Source organism: Mustelus asterias, chromosome 28, assembly GCF_964213995.1.
Source record: "Mustelus asterias chromosome 28, sMusAst1.hap1.1, whole genome shotgun sequence".
Taxonomy (NCBI): domain Eukaryota; kingdom Metazoa; phylum Chordata; class Chondrichthyes; order Carcharhiniformes; family Triakidae; genus Mustelus; species Mustelus asterias.
The window spans coordinates 1,444,487-1,462,205 of NC_135828.1; the positions used below are offsets into that span (position 1 = coordinate 1,444,487).

General features: G+C 46.0%; 1 protein-coding gene across 1 annotated transcript in view; it reads left to right on the plus strand.

Moving 5' to 3' along the window:
* The window catches only part of LOC144480123 (glutamate receptor ionotropic, delta-1-like), a 791,184-nt gene that overhangs the window by 384,843 nt on the left and 388,622 nt on the right, over positions 1 to 17,719 (plus strand). Inside the window, exon 3 of the mRNA XM_078199268.1 lies at positions 16,593 to 16,877. Within this exon, the coding sequence (XP_078055394.1) occupies positions 16,593 to 16,877 (285 nt within the window). The remainder of the gene's footprint in view (positions 1 to 16,592; positions 16,878 to 17,719) is intronic.

A 17,719-nucleotide genomic window follows, 5' to 3' on the forward strand; every position in this document is an offset into this window, starting at 1 on the left:
CCCCTCCCCCTGGGATTGGACCCCCCTGGGAGGCAGGCCCCCCTCGGCAGGCCACCCCCCCCCTCCACCATCCTTCTGACCTGCAGTCCTTCGAGAATCTGCAGCACCTTCCTGGCCTTCCGCTGGCGTCCGCCGGGGGGGGGGGGGGGGGGGTGGCGGGGTGGGGGGGCTCAGATGGATCTCTTGTTTGGGGGGGGAGGATGGACTTGGGAGAATCTTGCAAACTGAAAATAATGTAGCATCTTCTTTGTGCTGCCTAATTATCTATGGGAAAGGTAATTAAACTACAGTGTCCTAGTGAGCAATTAGTGACCTGTATAATACATTTGTGATCTGTAACTGGATTGTTGATGCTCAAATGTTCAGAGTCCTGTGGTGAACTTGGAAGAATTGTCCCCGTGGTGGAACTTGGTTGGAAATAAGATTCAAGGAGATTACTAAATCTGGGAAATCAACCATAGTGAGAAGAAGTTTGTATTGGCAACTCTTCTCTCACATTCCATGGCAGATGTGCCCCTACTTATGAATGTGATTTGCATGGGCAACGTTGGGTGCAGCTAATCTACCTCTGGAGCAGCCTTGGATCCTTTCTGTCATCTTGTTTTCATCTGAACATTGCACAGAATTAGAGGAATTCCCTTTGGAAGATAATGTCAAAATTATAATCGCAGGAACTAAAAACCTGACAGTCAAAAATTTGGGAAAATATTTCAAAATATATATCCCCCCATCCATATTTTGAAATATTATCCCAAACCAAGTTCCACCACGGGGAGAATTCTTCCAAGCTGGCTCATGGCTACAGGGACATCAACAATCCAGTTACAGATCACAAATGTATTATACAGGTCACTAATTGCTCACTAGGACACTACCTTTCCCATAGATAATTAGGCTGCACAAAGAAGATGCTACATTAGTTTGAGTTTGCAAGATTCTCCCAAGTCTATCCTCCCCCCCCCCCGCCCCCCGCCCCCGCCCCCCGCCCCCGCCCCCCGCCCCCCGCCCCCCCCCCCGCCCCCCGCCCCCGCCCCCCGCCCCCCGCCCCCCGCTCCCGCCGCCACCCTCTGCTCTCTCTGCTGTTTGTTTCTTTCGCGCCCGGGCGCGCTGCTTCGGATTTTTTTCGAACTGCGCTTGCGCAGTTCAGAGCTCTGATCGTTCCGGCAGCGCTAAGCCCCGGCCACTGTGCGGATCAGACCGGAGCCGGCAAAAAGCATATGGGTGCGCTGGAAAGAGGATTCCGGGCTCGGATCTGCATTACACCTGGATCCAACCCTTAGACTCCAAATGGTAAAATTCCCCCCTGAGTGTGTGCGTGCGTGTGTGTGAATGTGCGTGTGTGTGAGTGTGTGTGAGAGTGTGTAAGTGTGAGAGTGAGTTCAGAGTGAGGAGATGCTTGACTTTGGTGGAACAGATGTGATCACTCATCCTCTTTTGATGAATGACCTATTCTGTGTGGTGTTAATGCTGCCCCCTGCTGCCAATCCAGAGTGGTAGCATTGCTGAACCCCCTCCAGTCTCGGCAGGGGTAGGGGAGAGCCCTGCAACCCCAGCAGGGGTAGGGGAGAGCCCTGCAACCCCAGCAGGGGTAGGGGAGAGCCCTGCAGCCCCAGCAGGGGTAGGGGATAGCCCTGTAACCCCAGCAGGGGTAGGGGATAGCCCTGCAGCCCCAGCACGGTTAGGGGAGAGCCCTGCAATCCCAGCAGGGGTAGGGGAGAGCCCTGCAATCCCAGCAGGGGTAGAGGAGAGCCCTGCAGCCCCAGCAGGGGTAGGGGATAGCCCTGCAGCCCCAGCAATGTGTGGCTGGTGGCAGCATGTGGCTTCTCTCTGGGAACCATGTCTCTGTGTGTACAAAGTGATGGATGGGGTTGGTGACTCAGTGGTGATGAATAACCAGTAATATCTGACCTTCTAGATGGTGTGTGCACGGACCCGAACTTGGAGGTGATGATGATCCCATGACACTGCTGCTCGTGTCAGTTATTGAAGTCATGAGTGTCGGGAGTGTTGTCAAAGTGACCTTGTTGTATTGCTGCAGAGAATCCCGTGGATAATGCCCAGTGCAGCCCAATGCAGCCCAGTGCTGCCCAATGCTGCCCAATGCTGTCCAGTGCTGTCCAGTGCTGTCCAGTGCTGCCCAGTGCAGCCCAGTGCTGCCCAATGCTGTCCAGTGCTGTCCAGTGCAGCCCAGTGCTGTCCAGTGCTGCCCAATGCTGTCCAGTGCTGTCCAGTGCTGTCCAGTGCTGCCCAGTGCAGCCCAATGCTGTCCAGTGCAGCCCAGTGCAGCCCAGTGCAGCCCAATGCAGCCCAGTGCTGTCCAGTGCTGCCCAATGCTGTCCAGTGCAGCCCAGTGCAGCCCAGTGCAGCCCAATGCAGCCCAGTGCAGCCCAGTGCAGCCCAGTGCTGCCCAGTGCAGCCCAGTGCTGCCCAATGCTGTCCAGTGCTACCCAGTGCAGCCCAATGCTGCCCAATGCAGCCCAATGCAGCCCAGTGCAGCCCAGTTCTGCCCAGTGCTGCCCAGTGCAGCGTGAGAGGGCTAGTGTTCAACGGGGTGAATTTTGAGTCCTCTTGTGGGAGGAATTTGGTGAGAGAGCAACTGTCCTGAACACTCATCGGAAAGTCCTAAATATTCAGAATTGAAGTGTTCACAGTCTCCATTTGTTGAAACGGCATCAGTAAACAGAATAGTCTGGGGTTATGACTCTGCAGAGTTTTCTGATCATGCTGCCAGTTATTAGCACTGTCTCACCAAGCCAGCAGCTGATTATTTCTTTCTCCAAGTGTTGTTGCATTGATAGGTGCTGGGTGCAGTTTAATAGCTTGCTGCTGAAGTTTATGATTCCTTTCTTAAAAGGCCCAAGGAGTTGTTCTAATTTACGATTGTAATCCAATGTGCAGCATTCTGTGACATTTCATTTGCAGCTCCAGCTCTGCAATCTCCCTTTCCTTTTCACCTCGTCCATTTAGAAAGTCTTGCCATCAGAGTGAGACAGAGATTTCTTTTGTCAGTTGAATCGGTCACTGGGAAAATGAAGTGGAGTGCTAAAGATTTTGTAGAATTCTTCATGACTAAGACACATTCTGCTGAAGGACAAATCCTGCATCCTTCAATTGTTAACAGAACTGCTATCAAGACCAAAGAGGGATGATATTAATGGGGAAACTGAAAATATAATTCGTAAATTTAATTTTTTAAAAGGAATGTGACTGGCATGGTAGCTCCATACATTCCATTGTCAATAAAGACAGTACCCATGTCTGATCTCCCTCTTTTCAGGAGACCTCCAGTCAATTTGGGCTCCCATACCACTTTCACTGTCTCAACTCACTCTTGCGACCAGTCCCTTTTTCAGTCTCACTCTTACTCCCTAAAGCTCACTTCCGACCTGAGGCTAAATAAAGCAGCTTTAATATAACATTGCCAATAAGTTTTAAAATCTGTTGTTCTTGAACCAGCTGCAGTAACTGTGCAGCTGCTGAGGACGTTCTATTTCACTGTAGCCCATGTGAATTTATGGCAATTTCAGCACAGTTTCACAATATGGTTTTGTAGAAATTACATCCATTCTGTCTCTGGACTAAATCTCCCAGTGCCTCATCAATCAACAATATTCCCTATTTCAGGCATATGAGTGGCTGACAGCTGAAATTAGAGATTTTAATATGGATCTCTGAGCAAAAAATACCTTTTTATTTATTGTGAAGTCCAGGTGAAGTGCCTGGACCCTGGGCTGAGGCACACAACTGGTGGTCAAGATGTGAAAGCTCTGTTTCACCCAGCAGAATGTTTTCCTTCAATTATCAATAGATTATATAGATTACACACCGTCTGCAATGGCTATGTGCATCCGTCAATAAAACCAGTATACAAAACACCAGCACAAAGGGAGACAGTTGGTAATTTTGCTGGATTAATAATCCAGGGGGCAAGGCTAACGCTCTGGGGACATGGGTTCAAATCCACCATGGCGGCCAATTCAGTTAACAAAAATCTGGAATTAAAGGTAGTCTCAGTTATGGTAACAATGAAACTATCATCAATTGTCATTAACCCATCTAGTTAACTCATGTCCTTTAGTGAATGAAATCTGCCACCTAGATCTGGCCTACATGTGACTCCAGATCCACAGTAATGTGGTTGACTCTGAACATATGAGCATGTAAATTAGGAATAGGCCACTCAGCCCATCAAGCCTGCTCTGCTGTTCAATAAGATCATGGCTGATCTGTTTGTAACCTCAACTCAACATTCCCATCAATCCCACCAACCACCCCACGCCTTCTTACCAACAGTAACCTTTGACCCCATTGCTTATCAAGAATCTACCTGGCTCTGCCTTAAAATATTCAACAACTCTGTTTCTACTGCCTTTTGAGGAAGGGTCTGAGACCCTTGCTGTTTGTCATCTTCATAAATCACCTGGATGAGGAAGTGGAGGGATGGGTTGGCAAGTTTGCCGATGACACGAAGGTTGGTGGTGTTGTGGAAAGTTTGGAGGGATGTCAGAAGCTGCAGCGTGACATAGATAGGATGCAAGACTGGGCGGAGAAGTGGCAGATGGACTTCAACCCGGATAAATGTGTAGTGGTACATTTTGGCAGGTCAAATGGGATGAAGGAGTATAATATCAAGGGTAAGACTCTTAGCAGTGTAGAGGATCAGAAGGACCTTGGGGTCCGCGTCCATAGGACTCTCAAATCGGCCTCGCAGGTAGAGAAGGTGGTTGAGAAGGCGTATGGTGTGCTGGCCTTTATCAATCGAGGGATTGAGTTTAGGAGTCGGGGGATAATGATGCAGCTTTATAAGACCCTTGTCAGACCCCACCTGGAGTACTGTGCCCAGTTCTGGTCGCCTCATTACAGAAAGGATGTGGAAGCCATAGAAAGGGTGCAGAGGAGATTTACAAGGATGTTGCCTGGATTGGGTGGCATGCCTTATGAGGATAGGTTGAGGGAGCTCGGTCTTTTCTCCTTGGAGAGACGAAGGATGAGAGGTGACCTGATAGGGGTTTACAAGATGTTGAGAGGTATAGATCGGGTGGATTCTCAGAGGCTTTTTCCCAGGGCTGAAATGGTTGCTATGAGAGGACACAGGTTTAAGGTGCTGGGGGTAGGTACAGAGGAGATGTCAGGGGTAAGTTTTTCACTCAGAGGGTGGTGGGTGAGTGGAACCGGCTGCCATCAGTGGTGGTGGAGGCAAACTCGATTGGGTCTTTTAAGAGACTTCTGGATGAGTACATGGGACTTAATGGGATTGAGGGTTATAGGTAAGTCTATTTATAAGCCTAGGTAGGTAGGGACACGACTGGCACAACTTGTGGGCCGAAGGGCCTGTTTGTGCTGTAGTTTTTCTATGTTCTATGTTCTAAGTGAGTTCCATAGACCCTCTGAGAGAAAATAAATCTCCGAATCTCTGATTTAAATGGGTGACCTTATTTTTAAACAGTGACCCCTAGCTCTAGATTCTGCCACAAGAGGAAACAGCCACTCCACATCCACCCTGTCAATACCCTTCAGGATCTTAAAAGTTTCAATCAAGTCGTCTCTTACTCTTCTAAACATCAATAGATACAAGACCAGCCTGTCCAGCCTTTCCTCATAATATAAACCTGCTATTCCAAGTATCAATCTAGTAAACCTTGGATAAAAACAAATTATTGCAGATGCTGGAATCTGAAACCAAAAGAGAAAATGCTGGAAAATCTCAGCAGGTCTGGCAGCATCTGTAAGGAGAGAAAAAAAATCTAGTAAACTTTCCCTGAACTTCTTTCAGTGCATTTACATTCTTCCTTAAATAAGGCGACCAAAACTGTACACATACTTCAGATGTGGTCTCACCAATGCCCTGTATAACTGAAGCATATCCTCTCTATTTTTGTATTCAATTCCCCTCACAAATTATAACATTCTATTAATTTTCCTAATTCCTCACAGTACCAGTTTACTAACAGTTTGCAATTCATGCACTAGGACACCCAGATCCCTCTGTATCTCACAGTTTTGCAATATCTCGCCATTTAGTAAATAAGCTTCTTTGTATTCTCCCTTCCAAAATGGACAATTTCACATTTCCCACATTATACTCAATCTTCCAGATCTTTATCCAGTCTCTTGACCTTCTATATCCCTCATGTCCTCGTCTCAACTTTCTTTCCTACTTATCTTTGTACCATCAGCATATTTAGTAACCATTCCTTTGGTCCCTTCATCCAAGTCAGTTATATAAATTGTAAAAAGCTGAGGTCCCAGCATGGTCTCTATGGCACACCACTCAGTACAGCTTGTCTACTCTGGTTCTGTTAGTTAGCTAATACTATCTATGTCAATATGTTACCATGGACACCATGAGCTTTTATGTTCCACAATAATCTTTAGTATGGCACCTGATCAAATGCCTTCTGGAAATCTAAGTACAGTGCATCCACCGATTCCCCTTTGTCCACAGCACGTTATTTCCTCAAAGAACTCCAAAGAATTGGTTAAACATGATTTCCCTTTCACAAAACTATGTTGACTCTGCCTGATTACCTTGAATTTCTCTAAGTGTCCTGAATGACTCCCAACATTTTCCCTACAACAGATGTTAAGGTAACTGGCCTGTAGTTTCCTGCTTTCTGTCTCCCTTCATTTTTGAGTTGCATTCATTATTTTTCAATCTAATGGAATCTTCCCTGAATTTAATGAACAACGTCTTCATCCCATGAAAGATCAAAGAAAAAAAATCTGAAGCTTTGGGGGCAGGATAGGATGAGTTAAGTCAAGGATTAGGTTCAGTGAAGATCAAAATTGCCCTTGTTTTGTATTTAACTTGTTTTTATTCCATTTAGAGTCTTGGAGATTTAATTGGAGAATTTATTCTTAATTTCTTTGTTATGGGTGAGGATTTTTCAATCCTATCTCCTTCACTTTTCCTTTTCTATGCGGTCCTCTGATTCTTATCTTTCTGCGGCCCCACCTTTCTGCCTCATTTTTTGTTCTTTCATAGCATGTGGGCAAGGTTAGCTAGACCTACATTTGTTGCCCATCCCTAATTGCCTTTGAGGAGGTGTTTATGACAGATTTCTGTGAAATATCTCCTGCATTCTCAGATTATTTCCCTCATCAACCTATCTTGTCTCACCCCGTTTCAGTCTCCTAACACCAATATGATCCAATGTGTCTTCAGTTAGGTGCCTGGATTCTTCCAATTCTTGTTCAGTATCTAATCCTCCCACTGTCGCTATGATTGGGATTCTTAGACCAGCTGTATTGCTTCTTTGGTTGATGCTTGGAATCTCCTGCGAGTTAGCAGTGAAAATGCAGTGAATGAACCTATATTGGAATGAAAGTCCTTCATTTATTAATAGAGTGTATGTGATGTCTAATGTTAATTACCTTTCAGTCGTGCTTTAGTTTGAAGAAGTCTCTGATAAAGGGTCAACATCTTATGTTTAACATGAAACAATGCCTGGCATCAATTTACCCTGAAAATTTAACCTGAACTTTTACCCTGAATAGGGAACTCGATTCAGCATGAGTTCAAATAGAAAAATTGCCAGGGTCAAATCATAACCTGTAAGGCTATGCAGACTTGGAAGTGTCTGTAGTTTGGATTGTGTGAACTCTGTAAAGGGTTAATGTTAATGATAACTACTGAGACTGTGCAAGGAGTCACATCACAGAGATATCACTCACTGAGAAACGATGATGGAGAGGTACCTTGGACAGCAACTCCAGTTACTGCCTTCGTCTTAACCTTCATAAATAGCTAATATGTAAATAAATGTGTATTTAACAATAGACCATCATCCCCGACAAGATCTCTTCCAGAGTAAGAAGCTAATGGGTCCCAGGATAAAACCCCGATAACAGATGGTCACAGCAGTGACTGCACCCACAGAGAAACAGCAGAAAACAGCGGGAAAAGCCTCAAGTGAAACCAAGGCCAAACCTAGCAACCACAGCAGAGATGACAAAGCAATGAGAGCAGCCCAGTGCTTGCCAAGACAAGCAGTGTGAGAAAGGCAACCTCAAATCAGTGATTACTGCTTTGACCCTACCAGAACCATTACAAAATATAAAGAGCTAAAGATAGGCCGAGCAGTGGCAAGATTAGCCAAGAACTTTTATCCTATACTGCAGCACCCCAGGTCTCACAAGAGAACAGAGATGAACTTTGTTGCATGAAATTGTGAGTATAGCAGAAGATGTGCTGGTTAGAGGGGGTGAATGAAGAGACAGCCTCCTACAAGGAGGCCATTGGAGCTTTTGACCCACACTTAGTAAAAATATTGTCATTGAACAGGTGAAGTGTAATCACTGTGATCAAAAACAGGGTGACGGCATTGACATATTCATCAGTGCATTTTAGCACTTAGTTGAAAATTCAGAGTATGGGACACTAAAAGATGACCTGGTCAGAGATCAAATAGTTGATGGCATTTTACATGAGAAGCTCTTATAACCTCAGGAAGATTTGAATTGAAGCAAGGCAGACAGACTGAGGAGCAGAGGCAGAATGAGGCTTTTGTCAGAGATGTGAGGGAAATCCTACAAGAATAGCTGGCTGAAGTTGTTTGATGTGTGGGCTGTAGCAAGGCAGCAATGAGAAATGCCCAGAAAGGGTACCACTTCCCAATTTCCGATGTTCCTGCTGTGGCAGGGAGAAAGTCTACAAGCGAGAAGAATGCCCTGTCTGAATTGCACAGTGCCATGTCTGTGGCAAATTAAAAGTGGTCTGCCATTGCAGGAAATCGGTGTTTACAAGACAAAAGGAGAAATCTGTTCAACAAATCTCCATTCAAGAAATTGAAGACCTTGACGACCAGGAAAGCACCTTCCTAGGAGACAGAAAGAGAAATACAGACCAGTATTAGAGTGCTGACATTGATGGAAATGGATATCTGACCCTATTGAAGGTGGACACCTTCAATAGGAGCTGGTGTCTCAGTGTTAGGTGGCAGAGTTCCATGCCTGAATAAAATGTTGGTTCAGCCATCCTCAATTCAACTTCAATGTCCAGCAATGGGGGGAATGTTCAAGGCCAGCTAGATCCGACACTGGAATACAGAGTGAAGGATGTTTCTGAAACATTGTGTTATCAAGAACCAAGATTACTCTTTGTTGAGCAGAAAACATGCATAACCCTGAACTTACTTCTGAAAGCTGGCAATGTCAATGTTGAAATGGAATTGGGGGGAAGTTCCCCACACTTTTTACAGGCTTAGTTTATCTAAAATCCAAGTGTCGCATTATACTCAAGACAAGTGCTTAGTTTCTTTGTCCAATCAGGCCTGAAAGATCCCACACCCATTTCTGAAGATAGTCAGGAATAAGAGTGAGATGATGCTGCAACAAGGAGTCATTTTGCCAATGACTAAACCAACTAGGTGGTACTCTGGAAGGGTACCAGCCCTGAATCCTAATGGCTCCATTTGTATCTGCATTGACAGGGCAGTTGACAGAGAAATACATCTGATGGTTTTGGTAGATGAGAATCTGGCCAAACTTGCAAAAAGCACCATATTCACCAAATTTGACACCAAAGGCATGCTTTGGCATTGCCATTGAACCAGGAGTGCAAACTCTTAGCTACTTTCAATACACACTTTGGACAGAACTGTGTAACCATCTGTCATTTGGCATCGCGTCTGCCCCTGAACTATTGCAAAAGACAATCTCCAATATACTGGCATTATACCTCATGTGGATGACATCTTGATCCAAGGTCAATGAAACAGGAACACGGTGAATGGGTCAGGGAGGTCTTACTCACACTGCAAGAGGCTGGCGTGAAATACTGGCATCTGAGGAGTTATATTAAAGCAAATGATGCATCAAAAACAGCAGCCACTCAAATGTCTGCAATTCATTTATTTTAGTGGGGGTGAATTTTTGGTTTTGCCTCATGGGCAGAGTGGGCATTGTCAGTGATAGGCGCCATCCCACTTCTATCATTGAATCTTTCGCATCCATCCAAACCACCAAAAGAGTTAAGAAGACTGGGTTAATCTTCTTTTCCGAGACAGAGACAATATTAACATTGTGCAACGCAAGAAACATTTTCTTTTGTTTAAACTAACTGTCTGTTGATGTTACAGAATGATTAGGATTATGTCGTGAATAATGGGCTGGAAACAGTAATAATTAGCGGCTGATGAATACTTGTGGATGTTAAGTGCTGGAATTTTACCCAGAATTGTGTGGTAGCAACAAGGGAATCCCTTGAAGAGAGACAGAAAAATCCACCCTTAGGGAATGAGTACAAGAACAAATTAAAACTGTTTCATAAACTTCTGTCCTGTAAACTTGAAAAAGAGCTGCTGCTTAAGCTCATAACATGAAGTATTCCATTTGGAGTATTGTGAGCAGTTTTGGGCCCTGTTATCTAAGGAAGGATGTGCTGGCCTTGGAAAGGGTCCCGAGGAGGTTCACAAGAATGATCCCTGGAATGAAGAGCTTGTTGTATGAGGAATGGTTGAGGACTCTGGGTCTGTACTCATTGGAGTTTAGAGGGATAAGGGGGGATCTTATTGAAACTTACAGGATACTGCGAGGCCTGGATAGAGTGGACGTGGAGAGGATGTTTCCACTAGTAGGAAAAACTAGAACCAGAGGGCACAACCTCAGGCTAAAGGGACAATCCTTTAAAACAGAGATGAGGAGGAATTTCTTCAGCCAGAGAGGGGCGAATCTGTGGAACTCTTTCTCGCAGAAGACTGTAGGGGCCAGGTCATTGAGTGTCTTTAAGACAGAGATAGATCGGTTCTTGATTAATAAGGGGATCAGGGGTTATGGGGAAAAGGCAGGGGGATGGGGATGAGAAAAATATCAGCCTTGATTGAATGGCAGAGCAGACTCGATGGGCCGAGTGGCCTAATTCTGCTCCTATGTTCTATGGTCTTGATTTATCGATATTTTAAAATGGAAGAAAATGCCATTTTGTGGATTGAACGCTGTCATTTCTGAATTCTTTAAGTAATACATGACATGAAATCCCCTTCCTGTGCTCGTTAGCTAAAGGCCCAGTTTGAAATCTATTGGGATGTTCTCATCAGGATTCCTGGTGAATGCATTCCTTTACCTCGGGTGAATCATAACCCATTAGTATCTGCCAATAAACTGGCAATCGTACTCAACAGGCTGGTAGCTGTGAGAGGAGGCAGTGGTGAACAGTTAGAGATTTCTCATCTCAGTTACCCTAATGGGGAGTCCAGTCTGAGTATCACCTTCATGTTTATAGGACAGCGATCATTGGACTCGAACATTCAGGTGTGAACTCAGTCCCAAGTTAAAATCATCCATTCTGTTCTAATCCTATTACAGTTAAATCACTAAATGTAAGACAATTTGCAAGGCAGAGTCAATGGTATTGGGTGAGATGCAGGGAGACACACAATTGAAGTAATGTAACAACACCACCAGCAGAAAGATGTCACTACAGTGTGACACGTTTACATGGACACTCTCTGAAATATGGACATAGGAATTTATAATGATGTGCGTGCAGGTGTGAGATATAGAGGAAAACTATGTAATAATATTTTGCAAATGTCTCAAAGCGAGGAATCCTAGAACCATCCTTCATGTGGCAGTAGAGTGTTTATGGGGTTGAGTTGTGCGTCTGGCCAGTCATGGGCCAGTTCCTGTGATTTCTTTCTGAAAAGAAGATCAGTGGGCAGCTCATTCCACAGCAGGAGAAGTGGAATGGGAAAGCTCCCCCCCTCCCCCCCGCTCCGTCCCCCCAACACACACCACCCACTTTCAGCTGTCCCTGCCGACTGGGGAGTAGAATTGACAGGTAGTTGTCCTTAGACCTAAACGTTACACTGTGTGAATGTTGGAATCGTGAAGACATTCACTGTCCCTGCTGTTTAACACAGGCTCATCTGCCAATTTCATGTAAACTCCTGCATTAAAATAACAGGCAAGGAATTGCACCTTAACGGAGTAACTATTCCTAATTATTCAGCATAATTTTACAGCCATGGTTTTTGTTATTAAACATCCATCGGCCACTCACATCTTCCCTCTGAGGAGCGAGACTTTCTGAATCACCTGTAACATGCTGCTTGTACCAGGCCAAAGGAGGAATTTAGCAAATTACCCTCTGTATAGTTTATTCCAAATCCTTGCAGTCAGCGAACCGCTTCTATTTTGGCTGTGAGTGTGAGAGTTGGAGGCCGAGAGTGCAATAAATTAATGACTCTTTTAATTACTGCTAAATGCACTGCTCCTGTGGCAGCAGGAGCAGCTTGTGGCCAACATTACTTGACTGCTTTTAATGAGCTTGGTATTCCTTTATGTAGCCGCTCTATTCACATAGACTACGTACAGTAACCTGGTAATCATTCTCTCACATTCTGCCCTGTTCTTTAGAGTTTATTTATTAATCACAAGTAGGCTTACATTAACACTGCAATGAAGTTACTGTGAAAATCTCATGGTCGCCACACTCTAGCGCCTGTTCGGGTCAATGCACCAAACCAGCACGTCTTTCAAACTGTGGGAAGAAACCGGAGCACCCGGAGGGGACCCACGCAGACACGGGGAGAACATGCAAATGCCACACAGCAGTGACCCAAGGCCGGAATTGAACCCAGGTCCCTGGCGCTCAGAGGCAGCAGTGCTAACCACTGTCCTACTGTGCTGCCCCTGTTTAGTGACAGAGTTGAATGCTACTTTCAAGTGAATGATCCACAGTAGCAGAAGCAGCTTTGAGAAGAACGTCAGGGCACTGGACAGGGAACAGAGAAGATTTACAGGATCGGGGACTTTAGTTATTGGTGAGATTAGTGAAGTGGCACAGTAGCACAGTGGTTAACACTGCTGCCTCACAGCACTAGGGATCCGGGTTCAATTCCCGGCTTGGGTCACCATCTGTGCGGAGTCTGCATGTTCTCCCCTTATCTACTTGGGTTTCCTCCGGTTGCTCTGATTTCCTCCCACAATCTGAAAGACGTGCTGGTTAGGTGCATTGACCCGAACAGGCGCCTGAGTGTGGCGAATAGAGGATTTTCACTGTAACTTCATTGCAGTGTTAATGTAAGCCTACTTGTGACTAATAAATAAACTTAAGCATAGATTCCTCTCAGAGAAATGGAAGGGAGATCCAAAAGAGGTGCTAAAGTTATGAAGGGTTTTGATAGATCAAGTAGCAGGGGAGTTATTTCTTCCAGCAAGTGGGTTGATAACCAGTCATAGATTTAAAATAATTAGCACAAAAACTAGAAGACCAATGAGAAAAAAATCTTCATATAGCGGTTGCTAAGCTCTGAACAAACGACTTGAAAATGGTGTGGAAGCGGTTTCCATAGGAACTTTCAAATTGAATTATACTTGAGGACATATTGTCAGGGATTTGGCCAAAAAGCTGGACTAAACTGGACAGGTCTTCAAAAGAGCCAAGATGGCCAAGGTAGCTGAATGGTTTGCTGTAAGGCTCGATGAGGACTGAGAGTGCATCTCATGCGGGTCAGAATTTTAAACAGTACATCATGCAGCAAATATCGCTTCAATCAAACAGTGAGAGAACAGGCCACAGGTTACAATAAAGGACAATTTCAGAACAGATGCCTGACACTATGTGTGACTAGCATTTGGAATGGCCCAGAGCGGAGTGGAGAGGTATCAGTAGTCCAGGAATTAGTTCAAATAGGACCCTTAAAAGGTGAAGGGGGAAAAGTTTGTGCGGAACCGTTAGAAATGGCGGAGCTGCTTAATGAATACTTTACCTCGGTATTCACGGTGGAAAGGGATCTGGGTGGTTGTACTGCTGGTTTGCGGTGGACAGAAAGGATCGAGCATGTGGACATAAAGAAAGAGGATGTGTTGGAACTACTGAATGGCACCAAGGTTGGTAAGTCGCCGGGACCGGATGGGATGTACCCCAGGTTACTGTGGGAGGCGAGGGAGGAGATTGCGGAGCCTTTGGCGATGATCTTTGCATCGTCGATGGAGACGGGAGAGGTTCCGGAGGATTGGAGGATTGCAGATGTGGTCCCTATATTCAAGAAAGGGAACAGGGACAGCCCGGGAAATTACCGACCGGTGAGTCTAACCTCAGTGGTTGGTAAGTTGATGGAGAGGATCCTGAGAGACAGGATTTATGATCATCTAGAGAAGTTTAGTATGATCAAAAGTAGTCAGCACGGCTTTGTCAAGGGCAGGTTGTGCCTTACGAGCCTGGTTGAGTTCTTTGAAAATGTGACCAAACACATTGACGAAGGAAGAGCGGTGGATGTGGTCTATATGGACTTCAGCAAGGCGTTCGATAAGGTCCCCCATGCAAGACTTCTTGAGAAAGTGAGAGGGCATGGGATCCAAGGGGCTGTTGCCTTGTGGATCCAGAACTGGCTTGCCTGCAGAAGGCAGAGAGTGGCTGTGGAGGGGTCTTTCTCTGCATGGAGGTCAGTGACCAGTGGAGTGCCCCAGGGATCTGTTCTGGGACCCTTGCTGTTTGTCATTTTCATAAATGACCTGGATGAGGAAGTGGAGGGATGGGTTGGTAAGTTTGCTGACGACACCAAGGTAGGTGGTGTTGTGGATAGTTTGGAGGGATGTCAGAAGTTGCAGCGAGACATAGATAGAATGCAAGACTGGGCGGAGAAGTGGCAGATGGACTTCAACCCGGATAAGTGTGTGGTGATCCATTTTGGCAGATCCAATGGGATGAAGCAGCAGTATAATATGAAGGGTACCATTCTTAGCAGTGTAGAGGATCAGAAGGACCTTGGGGTCCGGGTCCATAGGACTCTTAAATCGGCCTCGCAGGTGGAGGATGCGGTCAAGAAGGCATACGGCGTACTGGCCTTCATTAATCGAGGGATTGAGTTTAGGAGTCGGGAGATAATGCTGCAGCTTTATAGGACCCTGGTTTGACCCCACTTGGAGTACTGCGCGCAGTTCTGGTCACCTCATTACAGGAAAGATGTTGAAGCCATTGAAAGGGTGCAGAGGAGATTTACAAGGATGTTGCCTGGATTGGGGGGCATGCCTTATGAGGATAGGTTGAGGGAGCTTGGTCTCTTCTCCCTGGAGAGACGAAGGATGAGAGGTGACCTGATAGAGGTTTACAAGATGTTGAGAGGTCTGGATAGGGTAGACTCTCAGAGGCTATTTCCAAGGGCTGAAATGGTTGCTACGAGAGGACACAGGTTTAAGGTGCTGGGGGGTAGGTACAGAGGAGATGTCAGGGGTAAGTTTTTCACTCAGAGGGTGGTGGGTGAGTGGAATCGGCTGACGTCGGTGGTGGTGGAGGCAAACTCGTTGGGGTCTTTTAAGAGACTTCTGGATGAGTACATGGGATTTAATGGGATTGAGGGCTATAGATAGGCCTAGAGGTGGGGATGTGATCGGCGCAACCTGTGGGCCGAAGGGCCTGTTTGTGCTGTGGCTTTCTATGTTCTATGTTCTAAATCCATTTTTTGGAAGTCTACTTTTCTTTTGTGAAGAAGGAGCTAGAATAGGCACAGTAATCTTCCTCACCTGATTCCAGACTGAGATTGTTGGAGGAGAACTTTGTTTTTCTACATTCTTTTCTGCTGCAGGGAGACCAGTAACTGAAAGAAAATGAGAAGAGAGAGGGAAGAATTATGGGCGGAATTCTCTGGCTTGGTGTCACGGCCAATATTTACCCTTCAACCAAGTTCATTAAATCAAACATTTATCTCATTGTGAGATCCTGTTGTGTGCAAATTGGTTTCGTAAGGAAATACTTGGGTGGCTGTAAAGTGCTTTCTGATTGTCTCAGATTTTGAAATGTGCTATAATGTGTGTCATCAAACACACCCAGGGCAGGTACAGCATTAATTAGATACAGAGTAAAGCTCCAACTATATTGTCCCATCAAACACGCCCAGGTCAGGCACAGCATTAATTAGATACAGAGTAAAGCTTGTTGTGCTAGATTGTCCCATCAAATACATGATGTGGAGATGCCGGCCTTGGGGTTCGCATTCGAATCAGTATTCTATAACTTGATTTTGTGTCTCTGTGCCCTGTTTGAGAGCACATTTCCACTCCATCTGACGAAGGAGCAGCGCTCCGAAAGCTAATGGTATTTGCTACCAAATAAACCTGTTGGACTTTAACCTGGTGTTGTTAAAACTCTTACTGCCATCAAATACACCCAGGGTAGGTACAGTAAGTGTTAGACACAGTAAATTTCTCTGTGCCTGTATGGCACAATTTTATCTAGTTTGCTAGCATAACATTTTAAGTTCCTTGTGCAGTTTTCCCTGTGTAAGGTGATTAATCTGGTGTAATTATTGTGAAATTAGTTGTGTCGAGTTATGGCAGTCTGGTTTTCCAAACTACTTTTCTTCATTGACCTCTGCAGCCTGCAGAGTGTGGGGATTCCCTTGCTATTAATCTGGGCTCGAGTAAAATTCTGGTGAACAGAAGCTGTTGCCACACAAAGGGAAAATCAAAGACAGAACCACCCTGGATTCTGACATTCCCCCTGTGCAGTGGCAGAGTAATGAGGCTAGTTTTACGCTCACTGTTTCAGCTGCACCCTCCACTTAATTATCACCAAACTACCACTTCATCATAATAATGTCCTTTTTACCCAACAGTTGGGGATTAATTGTTTCTTTCTTTTTATGTGACAGCATGTGACCTGATGACTCAAGGAATCCTCGCCCTGGTATCCTCCACTGGATGCACCTCAGCCACTGCCCTCCAGTCTCTCACAGACACCATGCATATTCCTCATCTCTTTGTACAACGCAGTAATGCAGGCTCGCCTCGCACTGCCTGTCAGCTCATCCAGGATCCCGACCTGGAGGAGTACACACTTCCTGCTCGACCTCCTGTCCGAATCGGGGATGTCACGCTTCGACTAGTCAACGAGCTTCGGTGGCAGAAGTTCATTGTTTTCTACGACAGCAACTATGGTGAGTGATTCTCCACAGAACGCAGCTAACTCCACACTTTGTGCAGGTTTACACTCAACCAACTACTGCCGGGCAGAACTGCAACTCCAAGAATAATCCTTCAAACCACAACTCAGATCCAAGTGTCAAATCTATCCCAGTGGTTAGGTTTTAAAAGCTTGGTTTGCAAGTACAGTCAAACCAACCTCAAAAAGAAATGGGAAAATCTTTTAAATGTTTCATCATTTTCAGTGTTAAGATCTTGACCGGAATTCTCCCATTAAAATTCCCAAGTGTCGAATTTGTGTGAAAACTAGAGTAAATCCCGCTGTTTTTTCAGTGGGAGTTTCAAAATAACTCTCACTCTGTGCACTGCAGAGTGTCCCAGTGTGATTCACTCCAGAATTCAAGGGGAGGGTCTATCACCACCCGGGAAGCCGGCAGCATAGCTCTGAGCGGGCCACTGCACACGCGCCTCTGTTGTTGCCGAGATCAGCGCATGAGCAGTGGTCCCGCACTGCCATCCTCCTAATTGGTGGCCAGCTCAATCGCTGGCCAGTCCTGCGATCCCCTCACCGCAGGCTCTCCAGCACTGCCCCCAACCACCCCTCCCCCCCCCCACCTCACAACGGCCCAATTGCTGGCCCCCCGATGATGGTCTGGCACAGCCACAACCCCCCACCAGCAGCCCCGATCTGCTGCCTCCCCCCAGATCCCTCCCCCACCCCACTGGCTGTCCTGAACCGCCTCTCCCCCCCTCCCCCCACCACAGTCCCAAACCCCCATGCCACCCTCCTCCCCCACCAATCCCTATGCAGAGTGGCAGCGGGACCCCCCAACCCTACCGATTGCCCCACCAGGCC